Raw genomic sequence first — 26,383 nt, 5'->3', positions numbered from 1 at the left:
CTTGTCTGGTTAAATATTTTTTTAATTTTTTTATTTCACCTTTATTTAACCAGGTAGGCCAATTGAGAACAAGTTCTCATTTACAACTGCGACTTAGCCAAGATAAAGCAAAGCAGAGCAACAAAAACAACAACACAGAGTTACACATAAACAAACGTACAGGCAATAACACAATAGAAAATAAAAATAGAAAGATCTATGTACAGTGTGTGCAAATGTAGAAGAGTAGGGAGGTAGGCAATACATCGGTCATAGAGGCAAAATAATTACAATTTAGCATTAATACTGGAGTGATAGATGTGCAGATGATGATGTACAAGTAGAGATACTGGGGTGCAAAAGAGCAAGAGGGTAAGTAATAATATGGGGATGAGGTAGTTGGGTGTGCTATTTACAGATTGGCTGTGTACAGGCACAGTGATCGGTAAGTTGCTCTGACAGCTGATGCTGAAAGTTAGAGAGGGAGATATAAGACTCCAGCTTCAGAGATTTTTGCTATTCGTTCCAGTCATTGGCAGCGTAGAACTGGAAGGAAAGGAAAGGAAGTGTTGGCTTTGGGGATGACCAGTGCAATATACCTGCTGGAGCGTGTGCTACGGGTGGGTGTTGCTATGGTGACCAGTGAGCTGAGATAAGGTGGGGCTTAACCTAGCAAAGACTTATAGATGACCTGGAGCCACTGGGTTTGGCGACGGATATGTAGTGAGGAACTAGTGTAGCCCACAGCCATTTGGCATAGCCAGATCAGGGCCTAACATAAAGAGAGCTCAGAATATGCAATTATGTTTTTCTGAAATAGACTAGACATTTTCTTCATATCATGTTTCCTTAGATTTGTCTAAAATAAATAACGGATTTATTGTGATGGTGTAGACTATTCTTATATGGATTTATTGACTTTTTAAAATGTAGATGTTTGCGTCAGTGGCTTGTATGCTATGCGTGGAAGCCAGGAGATGCTAATATGTTCATGTTAATTAACTCTAAATGGGAAGGAAGATTGAAAACTGTATTCATTTCGTAATATTACTATCATGACGTGACTATGAGACGTGGCTGTATCTAGTATGATTTGTATTTTGCTGAGCCTGCTAGCTAGCTACATTTCGGCTAGCTAGCAAATCGTGTGAAGTCACCAATATTATTTTAAATAACAATTGAGGTAGCTAGTATGTAATCTAACTCAACACTTAACGACTACAAACTCATTTAAATTACAATAAATAAAGGTTAACTTACTTGTTTTTCACTGTCCAGCGTCAGCACAAGTGGGCATTTGAACTCATCACATGATCAGCGTCTCATCAGCAACACTAAAAAAGTACTTCCGTGTCACAGAATTTCTGATTTTTTTAAATAAATGTGCCCAACGTAATAGTAGCAAAGTGTCAATAACCATTAATGATATATGAACAATAATTGTCTAAACATTAACAATGACTCACATTTAAGTGGCATTTGCATTAAATTTGGGTTTTAAAATATGTTCCAAGGTCAAATATATGCCCCCAATGCGAATCACTGTATATGGAATACGTACAGTATGGGCTTAGTATTGTTGTGAATACTCAGTAGGGTCTCTAGAATGTATAGATGGTGTTATTTCATGGGGCTCTGAATAATACGGTGTTGCTGGTCTTTTACTCAACCAATTCCATTGGCGCCCAAATCACATTACATGTGCGCTTACTTCACTACAGAAAACCCACAAACCAAACAACAGTGCAGGGCATGCTCATTGAAATAAAGGTGAACAACACCCCAAAAAATGTGTTTCTTAGATTTTTTCCAGACCTCAAAAGTCATCCCCTAATGTGGTTTAAGCATTGTTGTGAACACAGAAAATCCTATTTTGGTTGTTTTTCTATTACAAAAGTGTGAAAAAGGCCGTACCAACGTGTTCTGATGTGCATGACTGCACATTAGAGTGTGTTTCATTCTGCAGCACAGCATTTTGGAGGAAGTTGAGTTCAGGTCCAATATTGACTCTGCACCCAAGACGGAAAGAGGTTGGGCCATCCTAGAAATGTTTTAGTGAATTAATATAGAACATTTAGCAGACGCTTTAATCCAAAGGGATTTACAGTCATGCGTGAATCAATGTTTACGTATGGGTGGTCCTGGGAATCAAACCCAATAGCCTGCCATTGCGATGCTTTACTAAGGTGCATGAAAGGGTTATAAATGCTTTGTGAAGCCTCAATTGAATATGATTTATAAGGCCTTTATTAAGCTGTGCTTATACCACCCTTTATTAAGCGTGGGTTTATGTCATATTTGACATAGTGGCTTGTGTCACATTTGACATTGGTGGTTATGTCACACAGTTATGCCACATTTCTGAACCATTGATAAAGCATGACATACGGTTATAGATGATTTGTAACAAACATTTGCAGTGTTTATGAAGGATTTATAAGCTGCATGTCATTTAAGGCAGGACCTTCTACTGCATCTGTATCAAAGTCCTTACTTAGTCCAATAACACAATGCAGGGGAATTAAATAGAGCTGATGAACAAGGTGTAAAGCTATGCTGTTTTATTTGAGGAATGACCTCACTGGTCGGTGCACCACATCAACACTCTATATTCTGTCAAGGGATGAGGCAGACCTGTTAAAGTTGACATTGGCATCAAGGTGCTGGTACTAACATGATTGAATCAATTGCTGTTGAAGGATACTATGTGTTGAGCCAAGTGTCTTGTTCTAGGTTTGCCAGACCTGGTTCCTGATCCCAACTATGTGCAGGCCTCCACGTATATCCAGAGGGCTCACATGTACTCTCTCCGCTGTGCTGCCGAGGAGAAATGCTTGGCAAGGTAAGAGACCATTTGAAACCTTTTTAAGTGTTTTAATAAGTGTCTGTGTTTGCTTTGGAAGAGGAGAACACACATCATGTTGTTTGTCGTCACTCTGCACACGTTAATGGCATGAAAGATTATCACCGGTTTTTGAAAGCCAGTATGCACATGCTGATGAACAATTAGTTAGAACAGATTGAAAGATTCCATGTGCCTATTGGTGAATATTCTCATTTAATGTCTCAGCACCGGACAGTTTTACCTACCTGCTTAGTAAAGTTACTCCTTATCTAATTTGCAGTATATAAAGTTTGGAACCCAGTTCACAGTGCAACATCAATAACCTCAAATCTGGTGCCTGTCACTAAGGCTGCATTTACACAATTCGGATATGTTGCCTCTAATTGGTCTTTTGACCAATCTGATCATATCTTTTGCCGATAATTGGGCAAAAGATCAAATTTGAGCTGCCTGTGTAAACACAGCCTAAAGCGTGTCTATCTAACCTGGCGTGTCAGTAAATGGTTCTCTGAGTGGTTTGGTCTGCAGTCGCAGCACACATAATGGGCCTCTGACTTTGGCCCCAGGGTTAGATGGGTACGGTACAATTGCCCAGGTTGCAGAGCATTTAAATGATGGCGATGAACTTTGTTGTCCCACTGGCTCTTCTGTTTGCACTCCTTCCCATCTCAAGCACAGCCATTCCTCAAAGCCCTCTCATATCCTGTCTGTGCTATCAGCAGTCATGGACAGATGGCCTTGTATAATGTGTTATACACACCAATGTCAACAACAGCCATAAGATGAATTGCAAAGATTTTTACTGATACTTTGGAATGCAGGTTATTATTAAAACAATTCTAAAATGTGTTCATACTGGACGTCTCTACACAGTGTATGCCTGTCCACTACAAAGGTTTCCTTGCTTCAAGACTGAAAAGGTGTGCAGTAGGCTATGGAGATTAATCACAGTAATCTGTAATGTGAATGATTTATTTATCATATTCATTCCCTGTAGCTTTTCCAGGCCCGCTCAATTCTGTCTGGTTGCAGGAACACATTGTGAGCCTGAGGTATCAGAAACTCACCGGCAAAACCCTTGGGAGACTAGTTCTCTGTAGCCATCTGTACTTTCCTTCACTCATTGCTATTCCATACTTTGTGTTTGTCTCCCCACAGCACTGCCTACAGCGGTGAGACTACAGACTATGACATCAGAGTCCTGCTTCGCTTCCCACAGAGGGTTAAGAACCAGGGGACGGCTGACTTCATGCCCAACCGACCCCGACACACCTGGGAGTGGCACAGCTGCCATCAGTGAGTAACCAAACCCATTTATGCTATTGGTTTATGATACTCAAATCAAATTGTATTTCTCACATGCGCCGAAAACAACAGGTTTAGACCTTACAGGGAAATGCTTACTTACAAGCCCTTACCTGACAATGCAGTTTTAAGAAAAAATCTAAAATAAAATAAAATAATAAATAATTATAGAGCAGCAGTAAAATAACAATAGCGAGGCTATATAAAGGGGGTACCAGTTCAGAGTCAGTGTGCGAGGGCACCGGTTTATCGAGGTAATTGAGGTAATATATGTTAGACATTTGATTAGATGTTCAGGAGTTTTATGGCTTGGGGGTAGAAGCTGTTTAGAAGCATCTTGGACCTAGACTTGGCACTCTGGTACCACTTGCCGTGCGGTAGCAGAGAGAACAGTCTATAACTAGGGTGTCTGGAGTCTTTGACAATTTTTAGGGCCTTCCTCTGACACCATCTGGTATAGAGGTCCTGGATGGCAGGAAGCTTGTCCCCAGTGATGTACTGGGCCGTACGCACTACACTCTGTAGTGCCTTGCGGTCGGAGGCCGAGCAGTTGCCATACCAGGCAGTATTGCAACCCGTCAGGATGCTCTCGATGGTGCAGCTATTGAACCTTTTGAGGATCTGAGGACCCATGCCAAATCTTTTCAGTCTCCTAAGGGGGAATATATTTTGTCATGCCCTCTTCATGACTGTCTTGTGCTTAGACCATGATAGTTTGTTGGTGATGTGGACGCCAAGGAACTTAAAGCTCTCAACCTGCTCCACTGCAGCCCCGTCGGTGAGAATGGGGTGTGCTTGGACATCCTTTTCCTGTAGTCCACAATCATCTCCTTTGTCTTGATCACGTTGAGGGAGAGGTCCTTGCACCACACAGTCCTTAGCTTAGTGAAGAACTTTGAGGGCACTATGGTGTTGAACGCTGAGCTATAGTCAATGAATAGCATTCTCACATAGGTGTTCCTTTTGTCCAGGTGTGAAAGGGCAGTGTGGATCAGTTAAGGCGGTATGCAAATTGGAGTGGGTCTAGGGTTTCTGGGATAATGGTGTTAATGTGAGCCATTACCAGCACTTCATGGCGACAGACATGTGTACTACGCGTCGGTAGTCATTTAGGAAGGTTACCTTAGTGTTCTTGGGCACAGGGACTATGGTGGTCCACTTGATACATGTTGGTATTACAGACTCAGACAGGGAGAAGTTGAAAATGTCAGTGAAGACACTTGCCAGTTGGTCTGCGCATGCTCAGAGTACACGTCCTGGTAATCCGTCTGGCCCTGTAGCCTTGTGAATGTTAACCTGTTTAAAGGTCTTACTCACATCGGCTGCGGAGAGCGTAATCACACAGTCGTCCGGAACAGCTGATTCTCTCATGCATGTTTCAGTTACTTGCCTCGAAGCGAGCATAGAAGTTATTTAGCTGTGCTTCCCTTTGTAGTCTGTAATAGTTTGCAGGCCCTGCCACATCCGACGAGCGTCGGAGCCGGTGTAGTACGATTCAATCTTAGTCCTGTATTGACGCTTTGCCTGTTTGATGGTTCGCCGGAGGGCATTGTGGGATTTCTTATAAGCTTCCGGGTTAGAGTCCTGCTCCTTGAAAGCGGCAGCTCTACCCTTTAGCTCAGTGCGATTGTTTCCTGTAATCCATGGCTTCTGGTTGGGGTACGTACGTACAGTCACTGTGGGGACGACGTCCTCGATGCACTTATTGATGAAGGCAGTGACTGATGTGGTGTACTCCTCAATGCATTCGGAAGAATCCCGAAACATATTCCAGTCTGTGCTAGCAAAACAGTCCTGTAGTTTAGCATCTGTTTCATCTGACCACTTTTTTATAGACCGAGTCACTGGTGCTTCCTGCTTTAATTTTTGCTTGTAAGCAGGAATCAAGAGGATAGAATTAGGGCCAGATTTGCCAAATGGAGGACGAGGGAGAGCTTTGTACGCGTCTCTTTGTGTGGAATAAAGCTGGTCTAGAATGTTTTTCCCTCTGGTTGCACATTTAACATGCTGATAGAAATGAGGTCAAACTGATTTAAGCTTCCCTGAATTAAAGTCCCAAGCCACTAGGAGCGCTGCCTCTGGATGAGCATTTTCCTGTTTTCTCATGGCAGTATGCAGCTCATTGAGTGGGGTTTTAGTGCCAGCATCGGTCTGTGGTGTTGTGTAGACAGCTATGAAAAATACAGATGAAAACTCTCTAGGTAGAAGCCACTACAGCTTATCATGAGATACTCCACCTCAGGCGAGTAAAACCTTGAGACTTCCTTAGATATCGTGCACCAGCTGTTGTTTACAACTATTCATAGAGTGCCACCCCTTGTCTTACCAGAGGCTGCTTTTCTATCCTGCCGGTACAGTGTATAACCCGCCAGCTATTCATGTCGGTTATTCATGTTATTCATGTTGGTGAATCATAAGATATTAGTTTTTAGTGTCCCGTTGGTAGGATATACTGTACGTGCTTTTAGTTTGTCCATTTTATTATCCAGAAATTGTACGTTGGCCAATGGTACCGATGGCAAAGGCAGATTAGCCACTCGTTGCCGGATCCTCACAAGACACCCCTATCTCCTTCCTCGAAACCTCAGTCTCTTTCTCCTGCAAATGACGGGGATGAGGGCCTGTTCGGGTGTCTGGAGTAAATCCCTCTCTTCCGACTCATTAAAGAAAAATTATCTGTCCAATTCGAGGTGAGTAATCGCTGTTCTGATGTCCAGAAGCTTTTTTTGGTCATAAGAGACAGTAGCAGCAACATTATGTATAAAATAAGTTGCAAACAATGCAAAAAAACAAACAAAATAGCACGATTGGTTAAGAGCCCATAAAACAGCAGCCTTCCTCTCCGTTGCCATTGTACACAACCTTGCTATTGTACTAAAAACTGTAAGACCCTTGCTCTACAGGGTTAATCAGATTTGCTGTTTCACGTGACATTAAAAGTTGTCTGTTTAGCTCATTCGTTTTCTATTAGTTTGGTTAGCTGAGTTCGGTGCGTTCACGTTTGATCTTTTTGGTGAAATCATGGCTTTACTTAATACAATATGTCATGACATTACTGATATGTTTGGACACCCTCTGCCCTGCCCTTCCTCTATGACCTTGCGTTCCACAATGATTTTGTTGGTCACAGTATGTCTGGGTTCAAAGGGTTTGTGCAACAAGTCTCAGGCTGTACTTACTGTCCTCAGCTCTATGGAATGTCGACTGCCCGTTAGCAGATTGGCAATGTTGCCTGCTGACATCACTGTTCGTTTATACATTGGTTTCCAGGGCGGGAGTTAGCCAATGCAGCAGCTTGATTTGATTGGCCAATGGAAATGGGAATATAATCCATAAATGTTCCTGTCAATCTGCGCCCTGGCATCATAGGCCTGGTGCCTGGTATTATATGATGACATGATTGTGTGTTAGTGGAACTGCACAGAACTCTTCGACTCCCGAGTGGCACAGTGGTCTAAGGCACTGCATCTCAGTGCAAGAGGCGTCACTGCAGTACCTGGTTTAAATCCAGGCTGCATCACATCTGGCCAGGATTGCGAGTCCCATAGGGTGGTGCACAATTGGCCCAGCATTGGCCGGGTTAGGCCATCATTGTAAATAAGAATTAGTTCTTAACTTAACTAAATAAAAAGAGCACAGTAACAAGTGTGCTTGTTTTGAGAAAACGAACACTCTTTTCCAAATCAACTTTACTGTCCTACATTTTGCCCCCCAATGGAACATTGTAATACAATGTGTAGTCAGAGTGTGCCCCCTTAATCCATCCATATGTTCATTTGTGTATTGAGCAAATGTTGTACGGTACAGAAAGTTTAGGATAAAACCTTAGAATCAGTGTTTTATGGCGACAAACATAGTATGAACTCGGTTTAATTTAAATAGATTCAGGTTTTCTCTATTAAGAATTTTGTACATCTCAATATTACATTTCTGTCCATTTACACAATAGAGTGATCAATAATGATCAAACAGTACAACAGATGTTCACAGTTAAATTCCGGATGACGTACAGTGCCTTCGGAAAGTAATCAGACCCCTTGACTTTTTTCACATTTTGTTACGTTACAGCATTATCCTAAAATTGATTTTAGGATCATCTATCTGCACACAATCTACACACAATACCCCATAATGACAAAGCAAAAACAGTTTTTTAGAAATGTTTATTTATTAAAATTTCTCATTTATTATTTTTCTTCTAATTTATTACAAATAAAAAACAGAAATATCACATTTACATAAGTATTCAGATCCTTTACTCAGTACTTTGTTGAAGCACCTTTGGCAGCAATTACAGCCTCGAGTCTTCTTAGGTATACCACTACAAGCATGGCTCACCTGTATTTGGGGAGTTTCTCCCATTGTTCTCTGCAGATCCTTTCAAGCTCTGTCAGGTTGGATGGAGAGTGTTGCTGCACAGCTATTTTCAGGTCTCCCTAGAGATGTTCGATCGGGTTCAAGGCCGGGCTCTGGCTGGGCATTCAGAGACTTGTCCTGAAGTCACTCCTGTGTTGTCTTGGCTGTGTGCTTAGGGTTGTTGTCCTGTTGGAAGGTGAACCTTCACCCCAGTCTGAGGTCTTGAGTGCTCTGGAGCAGGTTTTCATCAAGGATCTCGCAGTACTTTGCTCCATTCATCTTTGCCTCGATCCTGACTAGTCTCCCAGTCCCTGCCACTGAAAAACACACGCACAGCATGATGCTGCCACCACCATGCCTCACCGTAGGGATGGTGCCAGGTTTACTCCAGACGTGATGCTTGGCATTCAGGCCAAAAAGTTGAATCTTGGTTATATTTGCAAAATATCTCTAAAAATATGTTTTCACTTTGTCATTATGGGGTATTGTGTGTAGATGTAGTTTTTTTTTTTTTTTTTACATTTTAGAATAAGAAAAAACTTAAGGGGTCTGAATACTTTCCGAAGGCACTGTACATGCAGATATCTTTGGTCCTCTTTTGTTATCTTTATCTCTATGCAGCACAAGCATACAGTGACCCCTTACCTCTAAGGTCAAAGGTCGTGGCTACTGTTTGACCAGGTGTTATGTGATACATTTCTGCGATTCCTGTAATCTGGTTGCACTATATGGAATGCAAACACCATCCACTAAATATTTCCCCCCTTCTCCTGCCTGGCCTCCTGGAAGTCTTTGTATTGCATTTTAACACAACTGGGAAATGACTCAAGGGTATAAAGTGCAAAGTGGGATTGGAATGTTTGCTTGTTAGGATTACAAGCCAGTCTTATTCCAGCCTTCTCCATGTGTCCTTCCAAAAGTTAATTCTCCTTAGTTGACATAGTCACAGGGGGAGATCCAGGATTCCAAGGCGAGGGAAAGGGCCCTCCAGTCCAGACAGCTCTAGGCCCAGTGTCTCCCTGTCTGTCCCACTCTCCCAGAGAGATAACAATCTCAAGGCTACCATCTATAAATAAACGTCTGTCGTGGGAAGAAATTATGGCCATATTTGAAACCCCCATTGCACTGAACACCCGCCTCAAAACCCCTGCCCATAGACACATACACACATACACACAAACACACACACACACACGCACAAACACACTCATACACACCACATACAGAGGGTGTTTTGCAGAGAGCTGCCCTCTCAGGATACTCAGTGTGCAGCCCTTTCAATTCCTCTGGGTTTACAGATTCCCTGTGTAGTCGGTGCAGATCCCCCTTAGAGAATCACATCGTGTAGATTTTAGCCTGCGGAAACACACTGTTCCTCACCTGAGAGGAGCTGTTTACCATCTTCAACTGCTATGGAAAGAATGACTTCTTTCATTTGTCACCTCCTCCATTGGTGGAAAGTACCCGTCTGCCTTTCCCTCCATTCAATCTTTAATGACTACGCCAGTAAAAAGTTGTAGCTATGTTAAAACAAGGAGCATGAGGTAAGGAGACTAGGTTATTATTTATACAGTCTGAGTCAAACTGACTGAACCAGCTCCAGCATTACCACACCTGCACTACATTCACCAAAACAAACACTGACAAAATTCTTAGTGTCTGGAATCTGGAATGTGACTTTCGGTAAAAATTGGAAGAAAAGGTGATTCATTTCAATAATTAGGATTAGGATACATTTAAGTACATGTGAGATGAATAGGTTGACAAAGCACTCCAGCTTTTCAGCCGTTAGGCGCTGTGTTCACAGTTCAGATGACGTCTTTCATAGGAAATCTAACTTGGCTGAAATACGAGGCCATTACTGTATCTGGGAATCGAGATGCAATATGTTTTACATGTATCATGCTGCCATTTATTCCAAACAGCAGGAGACTGAATAAGACAGAGGATGTCTTCTTATTCACAGTGCAACACTGTTTCTAATGCATATTTAAAGGAATCCCCCATGTATGTCACTTGTATTCTCAACCTTACAGTGTAGCGGTATCTGTCGGATTTGTCTGAGTAACACAGTGTTAACAGTTAGTATGGAAAGGATATTCACAACATGCTGGTCTGCAGAGGGCAACTGTAAACAGCCAGCCCTCTCAGGTCACTGTCTGACACTTGGCATTGGTCCACATCCCAGCTACAAGATGGTAAAAGGCTATTAGAGTAAATTATTTCAGATGGACCAGCACCAGCAGTGCACTGAGACACGGAGCGGTGCAACTCATTTCACATTCTGAGGATATGATTTGTTCTCATGGGTAACCAGGCTAGCAGTGGCAAAATGCAGCATTCCAACACAGTCAAAGCTGTGTAAACACATTCACACACACACACAAACAGATGCTCAATCCTTCACTTATCGTGCGGTAGTGATTAAAACTTTCCAGATTGATAGAAAGTAATTAACGAGACATCATACATCAATCGATTGTTAATGTCTTGCTTCATCAGTGCATGGTTGTAGGTATTAATTACATTCTAGTCTCCTTTGGTACTTTGTGATATGCTTCGTCAAGCTGCACCGAGTTGAAGTGTTGACAGGTGAGGGCAATGGGCTGTTCAAATAAACAAGCACATCTAATTTAAAGACTTTGTATGGTGGCCTGCAGTAAACAGTTTACTTTGTGGTGGTTTACTGATTATCATGTAATTATACTTTATGCAAATTGAGCATGCCTCTAGTATTGGCTGTTGTACCTGTCATTAACTGAATTTATAAATGTTAAAATTAGACTCTCCGTTGTTCCCCTGCTGACCACCCTGTGCCATGCCTCCTCTCTCCCCTGCACTACACACAGACGCTTTTTACCTGTCACAAATTAATTTGAACCTCTTTGGGCTAGGCAGTGGTATTTTGACGTCTGGATGAAAAGCGTGCCCAAAGTAAACTGCCTGCTACTCAGGCCCAGAAGCTAGGATATATATATATATATATATATAGATAGATAGATAGATAGATAGATAGATAGATAGATAGATAGATAGATAGATAGATAGATAGATATAGATATAGATATAGATATATGTAGATTTGGATAGAAAACACTCTAAAGTTTCTAAAACTGTTAAAACAATGTCTGTGAGTATAACAGAACTGAAATGGCAGGCGAAACCCGAGGACAAACCATCCACCAAAAAAAAGAATTCAGCATAACACTGATTTCAATGGCTGGCACTTTCATTATCGGGCGAAATCCTCCCTGATTGCAGTTCCTAGGGTTTCCACTAGATGTCAACAGTCTTGAGAAAGAGTTTCAGGCAGTTTTTTTTTTAAAGACCAATTTTGGCTGTAGTGTTTCCAAGCGTGTGGAGGAAAACACGTTCTTTGTTATTTATCTCCGGTAATGAACATACTATTCTCCGTCTTAAATTTGATTGTTTATTTGCGTATTAGGGTACCAAAGGTTTGATTATAAACGTTGATTGACTTGTTTGGATAAGTTTATTGGTAACGTTTGGGATTCATTTTGTATGCATTTTGATGGAGGGAAACTGGGTGGATTATTGACTGAAGCGCGCCAGCTAAACTGAGTTTTTATGGATTTAAAAAAGGACTTTATCAAACAAAAGGACCATTTGTAATGTAACTGAGACCTTTTGGAGTGCCAACAAATCAAATCAAATCAAATGTTATTTGTCACATACACATGGTTAGCAGATGTTAATGCGAGTGTAGCGAAATGCTTGTGCTTCTAGTTCCGACAATGCAGTAATAAACCAACGAGTAATCTAACCTAACACTTTCACAACAACGACTTTAAACACACAAGTGTAAAGGGATGAAGAATATGTACATAAAGATATATGAATGAGTGATCGTACAGAACGGCATAGGCAAGATGCAGTAGATGGTATCGAGTACTGTATATACATATGAGATGAGTAATGTAGAGTATGTAAACATATAAAAGTGACATTGCTTAAAGTGGCTAGTGATACATGTAATTACATAAAGATGGCAAGATGCCGTAGATGGTATAGAGTATAGTATATACATATGAGATGAGTAATGTAGGGTATGTAAACATTATATAAAGTAGCATTGTTTAAAGTGGCTAGTGATACATTTTTTACATCAATTTCTATTATTAAAGTGGCTGGAGTTGAGTCATAATGTTGGCAGCAGCCACTCAATGTTAGTGGTGGCTGTTTAACAGTCGGATGGCCTTGAGATAGAAGTTGTTTTCCAGTCTCCCTGTCCCTGCTTTGATGCGCCTGTACTGACCTCGCCTTCTGGATGATAGCGGGGTGAACAGGCAGTGGCTCGGGTGGTTGCTGTCCTTGATGATCTTTATGGCCTTCCTGTGACATCGGGTGGTGTAGGTGTCCTGGAGGGCAGGTAGTTTGCCCCCGGTGATGCGTTGTGCAGACCTCACTACCCTCTGGAGAGAGCCTTACGGTTGTGGGTGGAGCAGTTGCCATACCAGGCAACGATTGTGCATCTGTAAAAGTTTGTGAGTCCTTTTGGTGACAAGCCAAATTTCTTCAGCCTCCTCCTCTTCACCACGCTGTCTGTGTGGGTGGACCAATTCAGTTTGTCCGTGATGTGTATGCCGAGGAACTTCAAACTTACTACCCTCTCCACTACTGTCCCGTTCGATGTGGATAGGAGGGTGCTCCCTCTGCTGTTTCCCGAAGTCCACGATCATCTCCTTTGTTTTGTTGACGTTGAGTGTGAGGTTATTTTCCTAACACCACACTCAGAGGGCCCTCACCTCCTCCCTGTAGGCCATCTTGTCGTTGTTGGTAATCAAGCCTACCACTGTAGTGTCGTCTGCAAACTTGATGACTGAGTTGGAGGCGTGCATGGCCACGCAGTCTTGGGTAAACAGGGAGTACAGGAGAGGGCTCAGAACGCACCCTTGTGGGGCCCCAGTGTTGAGGATCAGCAGGGTGGAGATGTTGTTACCTACCCTCACCACCTGGGGGCGGCCCGTCAGGAAGTCCAGTACCTAGTTGCACAGGGTGGGGTCGAGACCCAGGGTCTTGAGCTTGATGACGAGTTTGGGGGGTACTATGGTGTTAAATGCTGAGCTGTAGTCGATGAACAGCATTCTCACATAGGTATTCCTCTTGTCCAGATGGGTTAGGGCAGTGTGCAGCGTAGTTGAGATTGCATTGTCTGTGGACCTATTGGGGCGGTAAGCAATTTGGAGTGGGTCTAGGGTGTCAGGTAGGGTGGAGGTGATATGGTCCTTGACTAGTCTCTCAACGCACTTAATGATGACGGAAGTGAGTGCTACGGGACAGTATCTTAGCTTTCTCGGGAACAGGAACAATGGTGGCCCTCTTGAAGCATGTGGGAACAGCAGACTGGGATAAGGCTGGATTGAATATGTCCGTAAACACACCAGCCAGCTGGTTTGCGCATGCTCTGAGGACACGGCTGGGGATGCCGTCTGGGCCTGCAGCCTTGCGAGGGTCAACACGTTTAAATGTTTTACTCACGTCGGCTGCAGTGAAGGGGATTCCGCAGGTTTTGGTAGCGGGCCGTGTCAGTGGCACTGTATTGTCTTCAAAGCGAGCAAAGAAGTTGTTTAGTCTGTCTGGGAGCAAGACGTCCTGGTCCGCGACGGGGCTGGTTTTCTTTTTGTAATCCGTGATTGACTGTAGACCCTGCCACATACCTCTAGTGTCTGAGCCGTTGAATTGCGACTCTACTTTGTCTCTATACTGACGCTTAGCTTGTTTGATTGCCTTGCGGAGGGACTAGCTACACTGTTTGTATTCGGTCATGTTTCCGGTCACCTTGCCCTGGTTAAAAGCGCTTTCAGTTTCGCGCGAATGCTGCCATCAATCCACGGTTTCTGGTTTGGGAATGTTTTAATAGTTGCTGTGGGTACAACAGCGCCGATGCACTTGCTAATAACTCCCTCACCGAATCAGCGTATTCGTCAATGTTGTTGTTTGAAGCAATGCGGAACATATCCCAATCCACGTGATTGAAGCAATCTTGAAGATCTTCAAAGGTAAGGCATATATTATATCGCTATTTCTGACTTTCGTGTCGCAACTACCTGGTTGGAAAATGATTTGTCATGCATTTGTATGCGAGGTGCTGTCCTCAGATTATCGCATGATTTGCTTTCCCCGTAAAGCCTTTTTGAAATCTCACACCTTGGCTGGATTAACAAGAGGTTCAACTTTATTTTGATGTATTGCACTTGTGATTTTATGAAAGTTAAATATTTATAATACTGTGTTTTAAATTTGGCGCTCTGCAATTTCACCGGATGTTGGCCAGGTGGGACGCTACCGTCCCACGTACCCTAGAGAGGATTAATAAGGTAAAAGTGGACGTTTACTCCCCTCTTTTTGCACTACCGGCCACCTATTTGCCCTTCTGTCTATCCACAGACACTACCACAGCATGGATGAGTTCAGCCACTATGACCTGCTGGAGGTCACCACAGGAAGGAAAGTGGCTGAGGGACACAAGGCCAGCTTCTGTCTGGAGGACACCACCTGTGACTTTGGTCACCTGAAGCGTTATGCCTGCACATCTCACACTCAGGTAGATACACCAACACATATCTCACTAAGGTAGATTTGCCAATACATTTGCCATGGCATCATTCATTTGTCTGACGGCAAGTCAGTGTCATGGTCTTGCACTAGGTACTGCAACAATATATCGTCATCTGAGATTTCAGCAAGCAACGACAACATGTCTCTTGTTTAACAGTTCTTCCACCCCACTCAGTCTTTCTATGAGTCAGAGATGGTGCAGAGGCACGTCTCTCTGGTGCTGAGCTATAAGCATAGACTGTTGAAGTTCAACATGAATAACTCTCCTCTATGTTCCTTCAGGGTCTGAGTCCGGGCTGCTACGATACGTACAACGCTGATATTGATTGCCAGTGGATCGATATAACAGACATCCAACCTGGGAACTACATACTAAAGGTGAGACTAAGAGCAGAGGAAAGTTATGATGGTAATCTTGGTAATCTTCCAGGAAGGCGACATTCCAAAGGCAACATTCCATAGGAAAAGGTTACTGGAAAAATGTATCGGAAAGTTTTACATTTGGAAAGTTGTCTAAAGCTATAAAACATTACGTTTCCTAGACTGTGGCTCATACCGATCTACTGGTTCTGACTGCCATTCAGTCCCATTGCTCTCTGCCTGTCTGTGTTGACCTCAAGTGTTTCAATGTGGGACAAATCCTAACTTGGGTTGCATGTAGTGGACAGTAATATTTGACATGTCTCAATATACAGTATATTCGATATTATAAATACCTCACATGCGACTCATAAGAAGACTAAACAATTAGCCTATTAAAATGTTTCTCTGACTCCATAAAGATAATTAAAATATACAAGCAAGCATTAGGCAATGAGTTGACGTTGACTAGCAAGAATTGGTCTGAGAATTGTCTATATCAAAGGCAGGTATTTAATTAACATTGTACAATGAATGGATTCACCTACAAGCCATAAAGCTTAAGATACAAAGCATTAACAAGCATTACAAGGCATTATTCTAAGTATATACAGTAGATTATAAGATGAATTTACAGGACAAAGCATGAAAACAAATATGTTTACTAGTCCAGAGGCCTGGAAGCCTAAGAAATTGGAATGGATCCTACAACCTTCCTCTAAATCAAATGTAATTTGTCACATGCTCTGAATACAACCTTACCATGAAATGCTTACTTACAAGCCCTCAACCAACAACGAAGCTCAAGAAATAGAGTTAAGAAAATATTTAAATAAACTAAAGTTTAAAAAAAAATAGAATAAAAAAATAACACAAGAAAATTATATAACAATAACGAGGCTATATACAGGGTGTACCGAGTCAATGTGTGGGGGTACAGGATAGTTGAGGTAATTTGTAACATGTCTACGCATAGATAATAAACAGAGAGTAGCATCAGTGTAAAAACAAAGGTGGGGGGTCAATGTAAATTGTCCGGGTGGCTATTTGATTAATTGTTCAGCGGTCTTATGGCCTGGGGGTAGAGCCTTTTGGTCCTAGACTTGGCGCTCCGATTCCTGCTTGCCGTGCAGTAGTAGAGAGAACATTCTATGACTTGGGTGACTGGAGTCTTTGACGATTTTTGGGGCATGGACTGGATACAGGATGAGAGAGAGATCAAAGGCATTTCATTCCATTTATAACATCTGAAGGTGTAGCCGTTCAACCCAAAACCAACCACCATTGAGCAATCAAATGATACCAAGTTGGCAGTAACCTAAACAATCCCAGGCCCAATCTACACAGGGTGTCACAGCACTTAAAAGCTTGATGGGAGGAGACCAATGTAAATAAGACAGACTTCCTGAGAGGAACATCAAATATTTTTGCATATAGTAATTCAGAGTTCACCCTATACAGACACAAGTAACTACAGAGATCATACATACATATAGATAGCATCAGAGTTATCCTCAGTGAACAGTAACCACAGAGATAATACATATATATAGATAGCATCAGAGTTATCCTCAGTGAACAGTAACCACAGAGATAATACATATATATAGATAGCATCAGAGTTATCCTCAGTGAACAAGTTTCAGATAGAAACCATATTTGGATACTATAGAGATAGCAGAGATACAGCAAAGGACAATGCCGAAGAACTAGTCAGCCCTTCCCCCTCTGAGGGGCCAAAATTCATTTCCAGAATTCCAAATCAAATCAAATCCAATTTTATTTGTCACATACACATGGTTAACAGATGTTAATGCGAGTGTAGCGAAATGCTTGTGCTTCTAGTTCCGACAATGCAGTAATAACCAACGAGTAATCTAACCTATCAATTCCACAACTACTACCTTATACACAAGTGTAAAGGGATAAAGAATATGTACATAAATATATATGAATGAGTGATGGTACAGAACGGCATAGGCAAGATGCAGTAGATGGTATTGAGTACAGTATATACATATGAGATGAGTAATGTAGGGTATGTAAACAAAGTGGCATAGTTTAAAGTGGCTAGTGAAACATGTATTACATAAAGATGCAGTAAATGATATAGAGTACAGTATATACATATACATATGAGATGAGTAATGTAGGGTATGTAAACATTATATTAAGTGGCATTGTTTAAAGTGGCTAGTGATAATTTTTTTACATTAATTTCAATCAATTTCTATTATTAAAGTGGCTGAAGTTGAGTCATAATGTTGGCAGCAGCCACTGGAGGGCAGGTTGTTTGCCCCCGGTGATGCGTTGTGCTGACCTCACTACCCTCTGGCGAGCCTTACGGTTGTGGGCGGAGCAGTTTCCGTACCAGGCGGTGATACAGCCCGACAGGATGCTCTCGATTGTGCATCTGTAGAAGTTTGGTGCTTTTGGTGACAAGCCAAATTTCTTCAGCTTCATGAGGTTGAAGAGGCGCTGCTGCACCTTCTTTACAACGCTGTCTGTGTGGGTGGACCAATTCAGTTTGTCCGTGATGTGTACGCAGAGGAACTTAAAATTTACTACCCTCTCCACTACTGTCCTGTCGATGTGGATAGGGGGGTGCTCCCTCTGCTGTTTCCTGAAGTCCACAATCATCTCCTTTGTTTTGCTGATGAAAGTACTGTGTTATTGTTTTATTCCTACCTGCCTAGCTGTAGTGGTATCCTCTTGTGTCCTCCTCTGCCTCTCAGCTCCAGGTCAACCCCAAGTACCTTATCTTGGAGTCCGACTTCACCAACAATGTGGTGAGGTGCAATATCCACTACACGGGACGCTTCGTCACAACAACCAACTGCAAGATATCTCAGTGAGTACGGCAACATCTCTTTTATGACACTAGTCAAAAGACAAGCTCTCATTATTATGTCAAACTACCTGTTAGAACTGTTTTTTAGTGTATTACCTAATGATTCTGTGAATCATGTTCATCAATGTCACCAAGATGAATGATTACTGACAGTTTTATACTGCCTCTCATGAGGAGCAGTAAGGCTATTGGGACTTTCAATGGGTTGATTAGGAAGTGTATTTTTACACTCCGAATTACTGATAAATCCTTTTTATGAAAGTGACTCAGCGTTAGAGCATACTTTATCTGAGCAATTACAATGTACAGGTGAGGTGATAAATCACCTCTAGTTCTATGGAGTATATATGGAGTACACAGATAATTACATGGTGAGTGGGCTAAAGCATTCAGAAAACCATGTGACCCTATATGAGACAACAGTGATATGTGAAGTTTTATTTGACATTGGAACGATATAGAGACATATAATGACAGTATATAGCCTCTAGGTATGTCCTAGTTGCGAATAACTAACAACAAACATGCAATTTTGTTTTTTTATTGTTTAATTTCAGTTTTCGTTTTTGTGTTAGGGACAGAAAGCATGTTGAGCCATTTGTATTGTAAGGTTTTTGGGGCTGATTGATCAGGTTTAAATTATAAACTCCATCTCAAGCGCTGAGACTGGCACTAAAAAAATATGGTGGAAGGAAACTCTCTCTCACCCATGTTTACGCCAATCCAATGCTTTTTAACTTTAGTGGTACATATAAGAAGAACAGGGGCAGACTGGGACCAGAAATCAGCCCTGATAAACCAGACATTTCTTTCACTTGAGGCCCCCTCACCAGCCCATTTTTATTTATTTAAGGCCCCCATTATAAGCCAGATAATGATGATTTTGTGCAACAACAAAAAAGTTAGACAGGCCCACTGGGCTAAAAATGCACCTGCCCATCTGACATTTCGACCAGTCCGTTCCTAAAGGCGAATGAAGTTAGCTACTTAGCCAATTTCTTTCCTTGTTAGCTAGTGATAGCTAGTGACAGTGATGCACAAACTAGGCCTATTTGAAATTTACCAATCTCCTGACAGCATTTCAGTAGCTTTAAAACACTTCAAAAGCATGAAAACCCATTGAAAACCCCATTCAATTTCTGTCCAAAGTTTAGGGGAAAAAATGAAACAACATAATTCATGATTGTTTTATTTCATTTGAGTTTGTTTTGGAGTCAAAGATAATGGTTTTAGTTTTTTCGAACGGGTTTATTCATAATTTCATTTCAGTTTCTAAATAGTTTTTTCATGATTGGTTTTTGTTTTAGCATCAGTTTAAGTTTACTATAATAACGTTGCCTCGGTCTACAGAAAGGGCCTTCAATAAGAATGTGTGGACAGGTAGGCTAACCTCTCTGTCTCTCTGTGTTATCAACACCCACCTCATTGTGTTGTTTGTTCTGTGTCCTTCCTGAAGGTCCTGATCGGACGTGGGAAGGGTGAGTCCTCCAGGACAGTGCTGTTCCATTGAAATGTGAATGGAATTCATTTTGTTATTGTTGTTGCTGTTGTTTTGTTTGTGCTGTTTTTGGTTTCCTGGGCCCAGAGTGAACAAGGGTTCCAGTGGCACTGAAGAAAACATGGGGATCTTTACACAAGCACACAAACTGAAAACCCATACCAGACTCATCACTCCAGTCTCCCACCGTCTCCATTGTTGTTTTCCTTCTATATTATCCATAACCTTCTCTCCCAGACCAACCCCACTGCTCTTATTTCTACACTGACAGCCTTAATGAGGCTTTTGTCCATGAAATAGTAAACATCTTGGACATTGTGAATACGTTGCTCACAGCTGTGAGCAGAGTGGCTTGGTTTAGTTTGAAATAAGGTGTGAAATGGAGCTGGTGCTGATATTAGTGGTCCCAGACGAGTCTGGGCTCAACTGCAGTTCAACAAATAAAAAAAATGGTGCATTCATCCACGCTGTCTGGGAGGGTGACATGGCAGCCCAGCCAGTGACTCACTAGGACCATTATAGTGTTGTTGTTTGTCTTCTTCTCTCAGCCTCTTTGTGCCAGGTTGAAACATTGTGATTCTCTGAGCACTTTTGCATAGTGTAATATTATGGAGAGACGACAGACAGCGGAGAAGCCAGGTTTTGTTTGTTTGCACACGTTCGTCTCCATCAAGTAGTCACACAACATAAAGAGGCTGTCAGAACCTAGAGCGTTACCGCCTCCAAATACCGTCAAAGTCAGTTTTCCTCCTCGTCCTTCATTTTTGTATTTGTCTCACAGGAAAACATAAAGCTTAGTTGGCAGCTTAGTTGCCATTTATTTTCAAGGAGGTGCTTTTCAGAATGAAACTTACATTGGATTTGTCTTTTTTAATTACCAACACTGGTCAGATGCCAAATAGGTTATCTGTAGCTTTGTAAGAAGAATGTACATGACAATTAACCCACTGATGCATGGTTTTAGCTATGGAGAACTGTACTTGCTTTAATTGATTGTATTTTGATTCTTCTCTTTTTTTAACAAAAGGGTCTTTAGTACTGTGTTTGAATTGTTGCTGTATTTGTGAAATTCCAGGAACTCATATATAGTTTTTTTATGCAAATCCAGATCATGCATTTGATTTGTTCAAATGAGTGTGTTGCGGCAGAGAGTGACTGTAAAGAAGAAACTAATGTGGTAAAAACCTATCGTTGTGATGCATTACACTAGTAGGTTTAGCTTGGCATTACAGACAGACAGAGTGCCGAAATGCCGCCTCTACCTACCTCTAAAAGAGTGAGCTATTGTTTCTAGTTGAGTGTACGGTTTCTATTACACATCCCTGTGATGATGGCCCACTATGGCCTCCCACACAAACTCCATAGCGACACACACCTACAGTAAAACACTTAAGAGAAAGGATTTAGAAACATGAACAAATGCAAAACAGGTCTAGTCTTGTATACTGTTTATATACCATATTACACGTTAACATTACCATTTTAAGATTGTACATAGTAGTCTATCAGTGCTATCATTGACCAACACTTCTTTGTATTCTGGTTGCTCTTGATATTGTATTTTTACCAAGACAGGTGGAAAGTATAATTAGGAGATTCTATTCAATCAATGGAATGACACTATTAGACTTGTGGATTATAGCAGGTATTATTAAATATATGTTGATTTGCTTGAGTTCTTCTGTTCTTGAACACCTGTCAAAAATGACATACCTAATAAAGACGTACATTTACACCTCTATAAGGTGTTTGGACTGACATGTGACTGTTGTTTACAGGCTGTAGTTACCGATGTGGTTTCTGTCACTGTGTTAAAAAAAAAAAAAGATGTTGCATTTTGTGGGATAATAACACAATAATGGATCAAAAATGTATTCAAGGTTTCTGGACATCTGCATGCACGAGACATAAACATTAGACCAAACTTCAAATGCTGGAAAGTACTTAAAGTTCCAGTTTCATATGTGTATCTCATGTTAGGATTTGGACATACATCCATTTTGTTATGGGGCCTTCATTTTATTCTTCCTCTTGTGTGTGAATAAGAATTCCATGGTCAGTTTGGGATTACACTGCTCCGGGGTGTTCACATAATAGGCCACACATCCAGACAAGCAGTGCTGTTGATTCAGAAACACCCTGAGATTTGAATATTGAAAAGTTATTTATGGTTTCCTACTCTGAAAATGTCAGGTGAAGGTATGTTTAATGCATTATGGCATTTACTGTAGGTCTGTCTGTGTAGTCGTGTACATTTATCATGCAGCATCCAGGCAGGAATGCAAAGCAGACCTTTTCAGGTTCACAAAAATATACGGTGAGTACAAATATACAGACAGCTCTTCATGGCCAAGCAAGAGACACGGCTGTCTCGTTTGTGTCGTGCATTCATCATGTGATATCGCACAACTAATTACTTTGTGTGTCCGAGCAGGCTTGGTGGTCATCAGTCTCTCTCTATGTTAGTAAGCCTGAAACAGAGCACACATCTCCTGTCCGGAGACATGTTGCAAGATCAGCTCGATTGGGCTGGCTTTACAGTTGAACATCAGCATGAGCATCCAATGCCATGATGTCCTTATAAGAATATGGGCACACAGTGCCTTCGGTAAAGAAACAAAAATAAGTGTAGCCTTTTTTATAAAAAGCAAAAGCTTTCTCAAATGAACCCAATACTGAAAAGTAACATTTGTTGACGTGTTTCTCTATAATGATGCTTTTCCAACAGCAGCTGAAGGACTAAGGCTTATTTTACGGAGCATTCCTGACCCGACGGTACAGGCCAATCTAACTAGACTACAAATATGTGGGTTAGTGATACACACTTAAAGCAACAAGAGGTAACAGGAAAGCCTGAGTAGGGGGTATAGAACACATCACAGCAAGCAATATCCACCCGTTTGAAGACTTCCTAAAAGCAACAATCACCTTCGGTAGAAAGGGTTATTAGAAGGTTCTTCAAACAAAGAAGAGTTGATTTGGTTTCTTTGAAAAACCCAATGGAAGAGAATGAAAGGAGAAGAGAACAGATACAACCCACCAACACGCAAGCACACACACACACACACATGCACACGCGCACACGCACAAACACACACACACACACAGAGGCTGAGTGAAAGTGTTTGAGGATATTTCACAGGCTTGTCTCACCAGGAGAGTGGAGCAGCCTAGATTCAAACTGTGAGGGAGGGACTGTTTGCCTGTGTAACAGTCTGGCCGATACTTTTCCTGTATTACTAATGCAGCAGAATAAGATTATAAAACAGGGATTTGCCCTCTGTTAAACTCACTTCAACTTTACTTTTACTGTAATACTTGAAAGGCCCGGTGCAGTCAAAAATTAGATTACCTGTATTTTATATATATTTCCATACTATAAGGTTGGAATAATACTGTGAAATAGTGATAATGATCAATGCCCTTTTAGTATAAAAGCGGTTTGAAAAGACCGCCTGAAATATCAGTGTGTTTTGGTGGGAGGGAGTTTCGGCTTTCCATGGTGACATCACCATGCGGTAAATTAGTTAGACCAATAAGAAAGAGAGTTCCAAACCTCTCTGCAAATAACAGCTATTTTTCAGTTTTTCCCTCCCCACTCAAACCACACCCAGACAGTCCTAGCAAAATTTAACCATTTTAATTTACAGTTTTTTCCAACTGCTTACACACGTTTTCAAAACGGTCTCCTTTTTTTCAAAACTCTACACACAATTCCCAAAACTGCACACATAAAATGCAAAATGCCTCACATCTCCTTCAAAATGTAACTGCATTCAAAATGCCATAAACACATGTCAGAATGAAGCATTTGCATCAAATGGCAAACACTGCTTTCATAATAGTACATTTTTGGATATACCATGTAAACACGGTTGTTCTAAATCTGAAGCTCAATGGTCTTTCATAGGCTTATATCTACATTTCAATACAATGTTCTACAGTGAAAGTAATCTGCTGAGAGGGGTAACAAGTACACTGTAAACACCAATGCAATGTTCTACAGTGAAAGTAATCTGCTGAGAGGGGTAACAAGTACACTGTAAACACCAATACAATGTTCTACAGTGAAAGTAATCTGCTGAGAGGGGTAACAAGTACACTGTAAACACCAATGGAAAGTAGAAACAGAAAATATTTATTAGGCCAATCATTACTGTTGTATACAGTAGCATACAACAAAACCATAAACATATGTAAACCAAAAGTATATTCTTTAGAATACAGTAAAGAACGCAATTGTGTGTGTGGGGTCCCAGGGGGGCAGTCCAGGAATTGGTAGGGGGGGGGGCAGTCACCAGTGCTAAGCTACGCTTCATCTCTTCTCCGGCCTGGGTCTGGCCACAATACTTTGTCCACATCACAATATACGTTTTCTCTTGCCAAACATTGAGGGAAGTACAGTGCCTTGCGAAAGTATTCGGCCCCCTTGAACTTTGCGACCTTTTGCCACATTTCAGGCTTCAAACATGCACGCCCAATTTTTCAGTTTTTGATTTGTTAAAAAAGTTTGAAATATCCAATAAATGTCGTTCCACTTCATGATTGTGTCCCACTTGTTGTTGATTCTTCACAAAAAAATACAGTTTTATATCTTTATGTTTGAAGCCTGAAATGTGGAAAAAGGTCGCAAAGTTCAAGGGGGCCGAATACTTTCGCAAGGCACTGTATCTCCTAGCATGGCGTATCCAACCTTGGACAGAGGCAACCTCTATGTCCCCATATGCGTCCTCCATTGCCTGGAGAAGCGGCATGCGGGCATAGGGTTGGCGATCATACACTTTCCAGCGCCAGGCTGAGAAGAAGTCCTCTATGGGATTTAGAAAATGTGAATATGGGGGTAGGTACAAAACTATACCTCTTTCCTATTACATTTCTTCCGAGGCGCCTGGTTTTGGTGAGGTTGAAGCCAACCTCATCCACATAAATCAATTAATGGCGAATTACATGGGCATCCAGCTCCAATACTCTCTGTAACAGACAAAAGAATATACAGATGAGTAAATATGGTATGTCTGAAGTACTGGAAGTAGTGTTGCATACATACCTCTACAAAGTAATGTCGCATATTCTTGACTCTGTCAGAGTTTTTCTCAAATGGCACCTTGTAAAGTTGTTTCATCGTCACTCGGTGCCGTTGGAGGATGCGTTGTATGGTCGACAGGCTTACAGCATTGATGTTGTTAAATATGGTCTCATTATTCAAGATATGCTCTCTTATCTCTCGAATCCTAATTGCATTGTTGGCCAAAACCATATTTATAATTGCAGTCTCTTGTACATCTGTAAACAAGCGTCCTCGTCCTCCATGATGTCTTTGCCTTTCCACTCTGTACAGAATTCAAACACACTATGTGTTCAGCATAGGAACTGTAAACAATGTACAAAACAATGTAGTACAGCATGATAACCAACCTCATTCATTCAATGCAGTGCAGTAAATGGATGGCTTAGAGTTACAAATGTTTATGCAATACTATGCAGTCGTACGTATTTTACAGTACATTGCTGTAATGCTAAAATAGTCATTAGATAGTTGCATACCTGTTCTCATTTCTGAAGGTTCGAATTATGGACGCCACTGTAAATCGAATCAAGGTCAAACCGTGGTTGATCATATGATCAACAAGTGTTGCCCTAATCTCATCAGAGATGGCTCTCCTTCCTTCCTTCTCTTCTTTGCCCTCGTCCTCTTCTTCCTCTTCCTCCTACTCCTCTTGCTCTCTATCCATTGTTGGCATTCATTGTTCAAAACAGGTTATCTGAACTTTGACCTATTTATAGGCCTATACTACAGTAAAGCAGTGATTGGTTAGTGATCAGTTAAGCTATTAGTGTTTGCACATGTGAGGAGTGTGTGTGTGACCTGGTGAATAAGTGTAGCATTTTGATTGGTTGTGTTTGTTAAAGGAAAGCAAGTCACTTCCTGTTAGATTTTTGTGTTTTAGGTAGAGAATTGTGTGTAGTGTTTTGAAAAAAGTGTTTTATGCAATTGACAACTGAGTCAAAGGATGAGAAATAGCTTATAGTTTTGGATATTTGGTGTGTAGTTTTGCACTTTAAGTGAGAGGTTTCAAAAATCGTGTGACATGAAAAGATTTTGTGTGTAAGCAGTTGGAAAAAAACTGTAAAACAATCACGGTAAGGTACTTAATTTGTTACCCAGAAATGTTTGATATTGAGATAAAAACGGCTGCATTGGACCTTGAAGGCAATGTTTTATCATGATTGTGTAAAGAATTATGATTTGAATATGTTGGGTGACGAAAGTCAGTGGTGTTTGCTCAGGAAGCATTGTCATCCCTTGGAATGAAAATATTTCTCATCTCCGGAGAACAAAATGTCCAATATTTCCTGTGTCATCCCCATGGTTGTTATGTTCCTCCTGTTTGTCCCTGTATTACCCTGACCACTCTGACTTCCTCTCTGTGATGGCTATTTGCTCAGGCTGCTCTCAGCCTTTTCCTTACGGTACACAGACACTTCCAAAAAAGTCCTCCAGGTATTTGTGTGTGTGTGTGTGTGTGTGTGTGTGTGTGTGTGTGTGTGTGTGTGTGTGTGTGTGTGTGTGTGTGTGTGTGTGTGTGTGTGTGTGTGTGTGCGTGCGCGT

General features: G+C 41.4%; 1 protein-coding gene across 1 annotated transcript in view; it reads left to right on the top strand.

Moving 5' to 3' along the window:
• LOC139411410 (lysyl oxidase homolog 1-like) overlaps positions 1–21,538 on the top strand; it is a 29,592-nt gene extending 8,054 nt beyond the window's left edge. Inside the window, exons 2-7 of the mRNA XM_071157738.1 lie at positions 2,713–2,821; positions 3,983–4,120; positions 14,894–15,050; positions 15,347–15,442; positions 18,160–18,275; positions 19,732–21,538. Coding sequence (XP_071013839.1) covers positions 2,713–2,821; positions 3,983–4,120; positions 14,894–15,050; positions 15,347–15,442; positions 18,160–18,275; positions 19,732–19,738 — 623 coding nt within the window. The 3' untranslated portion in view covers positions 19,739–21,538. The remainder of the gene's footprint in view (positions 1–2,712; positions 2,822–3,982; positions 4,121–14,893; positions 15,051–15,346; positions 15,443–18,159; positions 18,276–19,731) is intronic.
• The last annotated feature ends 4,845 nt before the right edge of the window (positions 21,539–26,383 follow it).

The sequence above is a fragment of the Oncorhynchus clarkii genome, chromosome 6, assembly GCF_045791955.1.
Source record: "Oncorhynchus clarkii lewisi isolate Uvic-CL-2024 chromosome 6, UVic_Ocla_1.0, whole genome shotgun sequence".
NCBI lineage: Eukaryota > Metazoa > Chordata > Actinopteri > Salmoniformes > Salmonidae > Oncorhynchus > Oncorhynchus clarkii.
This window is presented reverse-complemented; position numbering and strand designations above follow the sequence as displayed.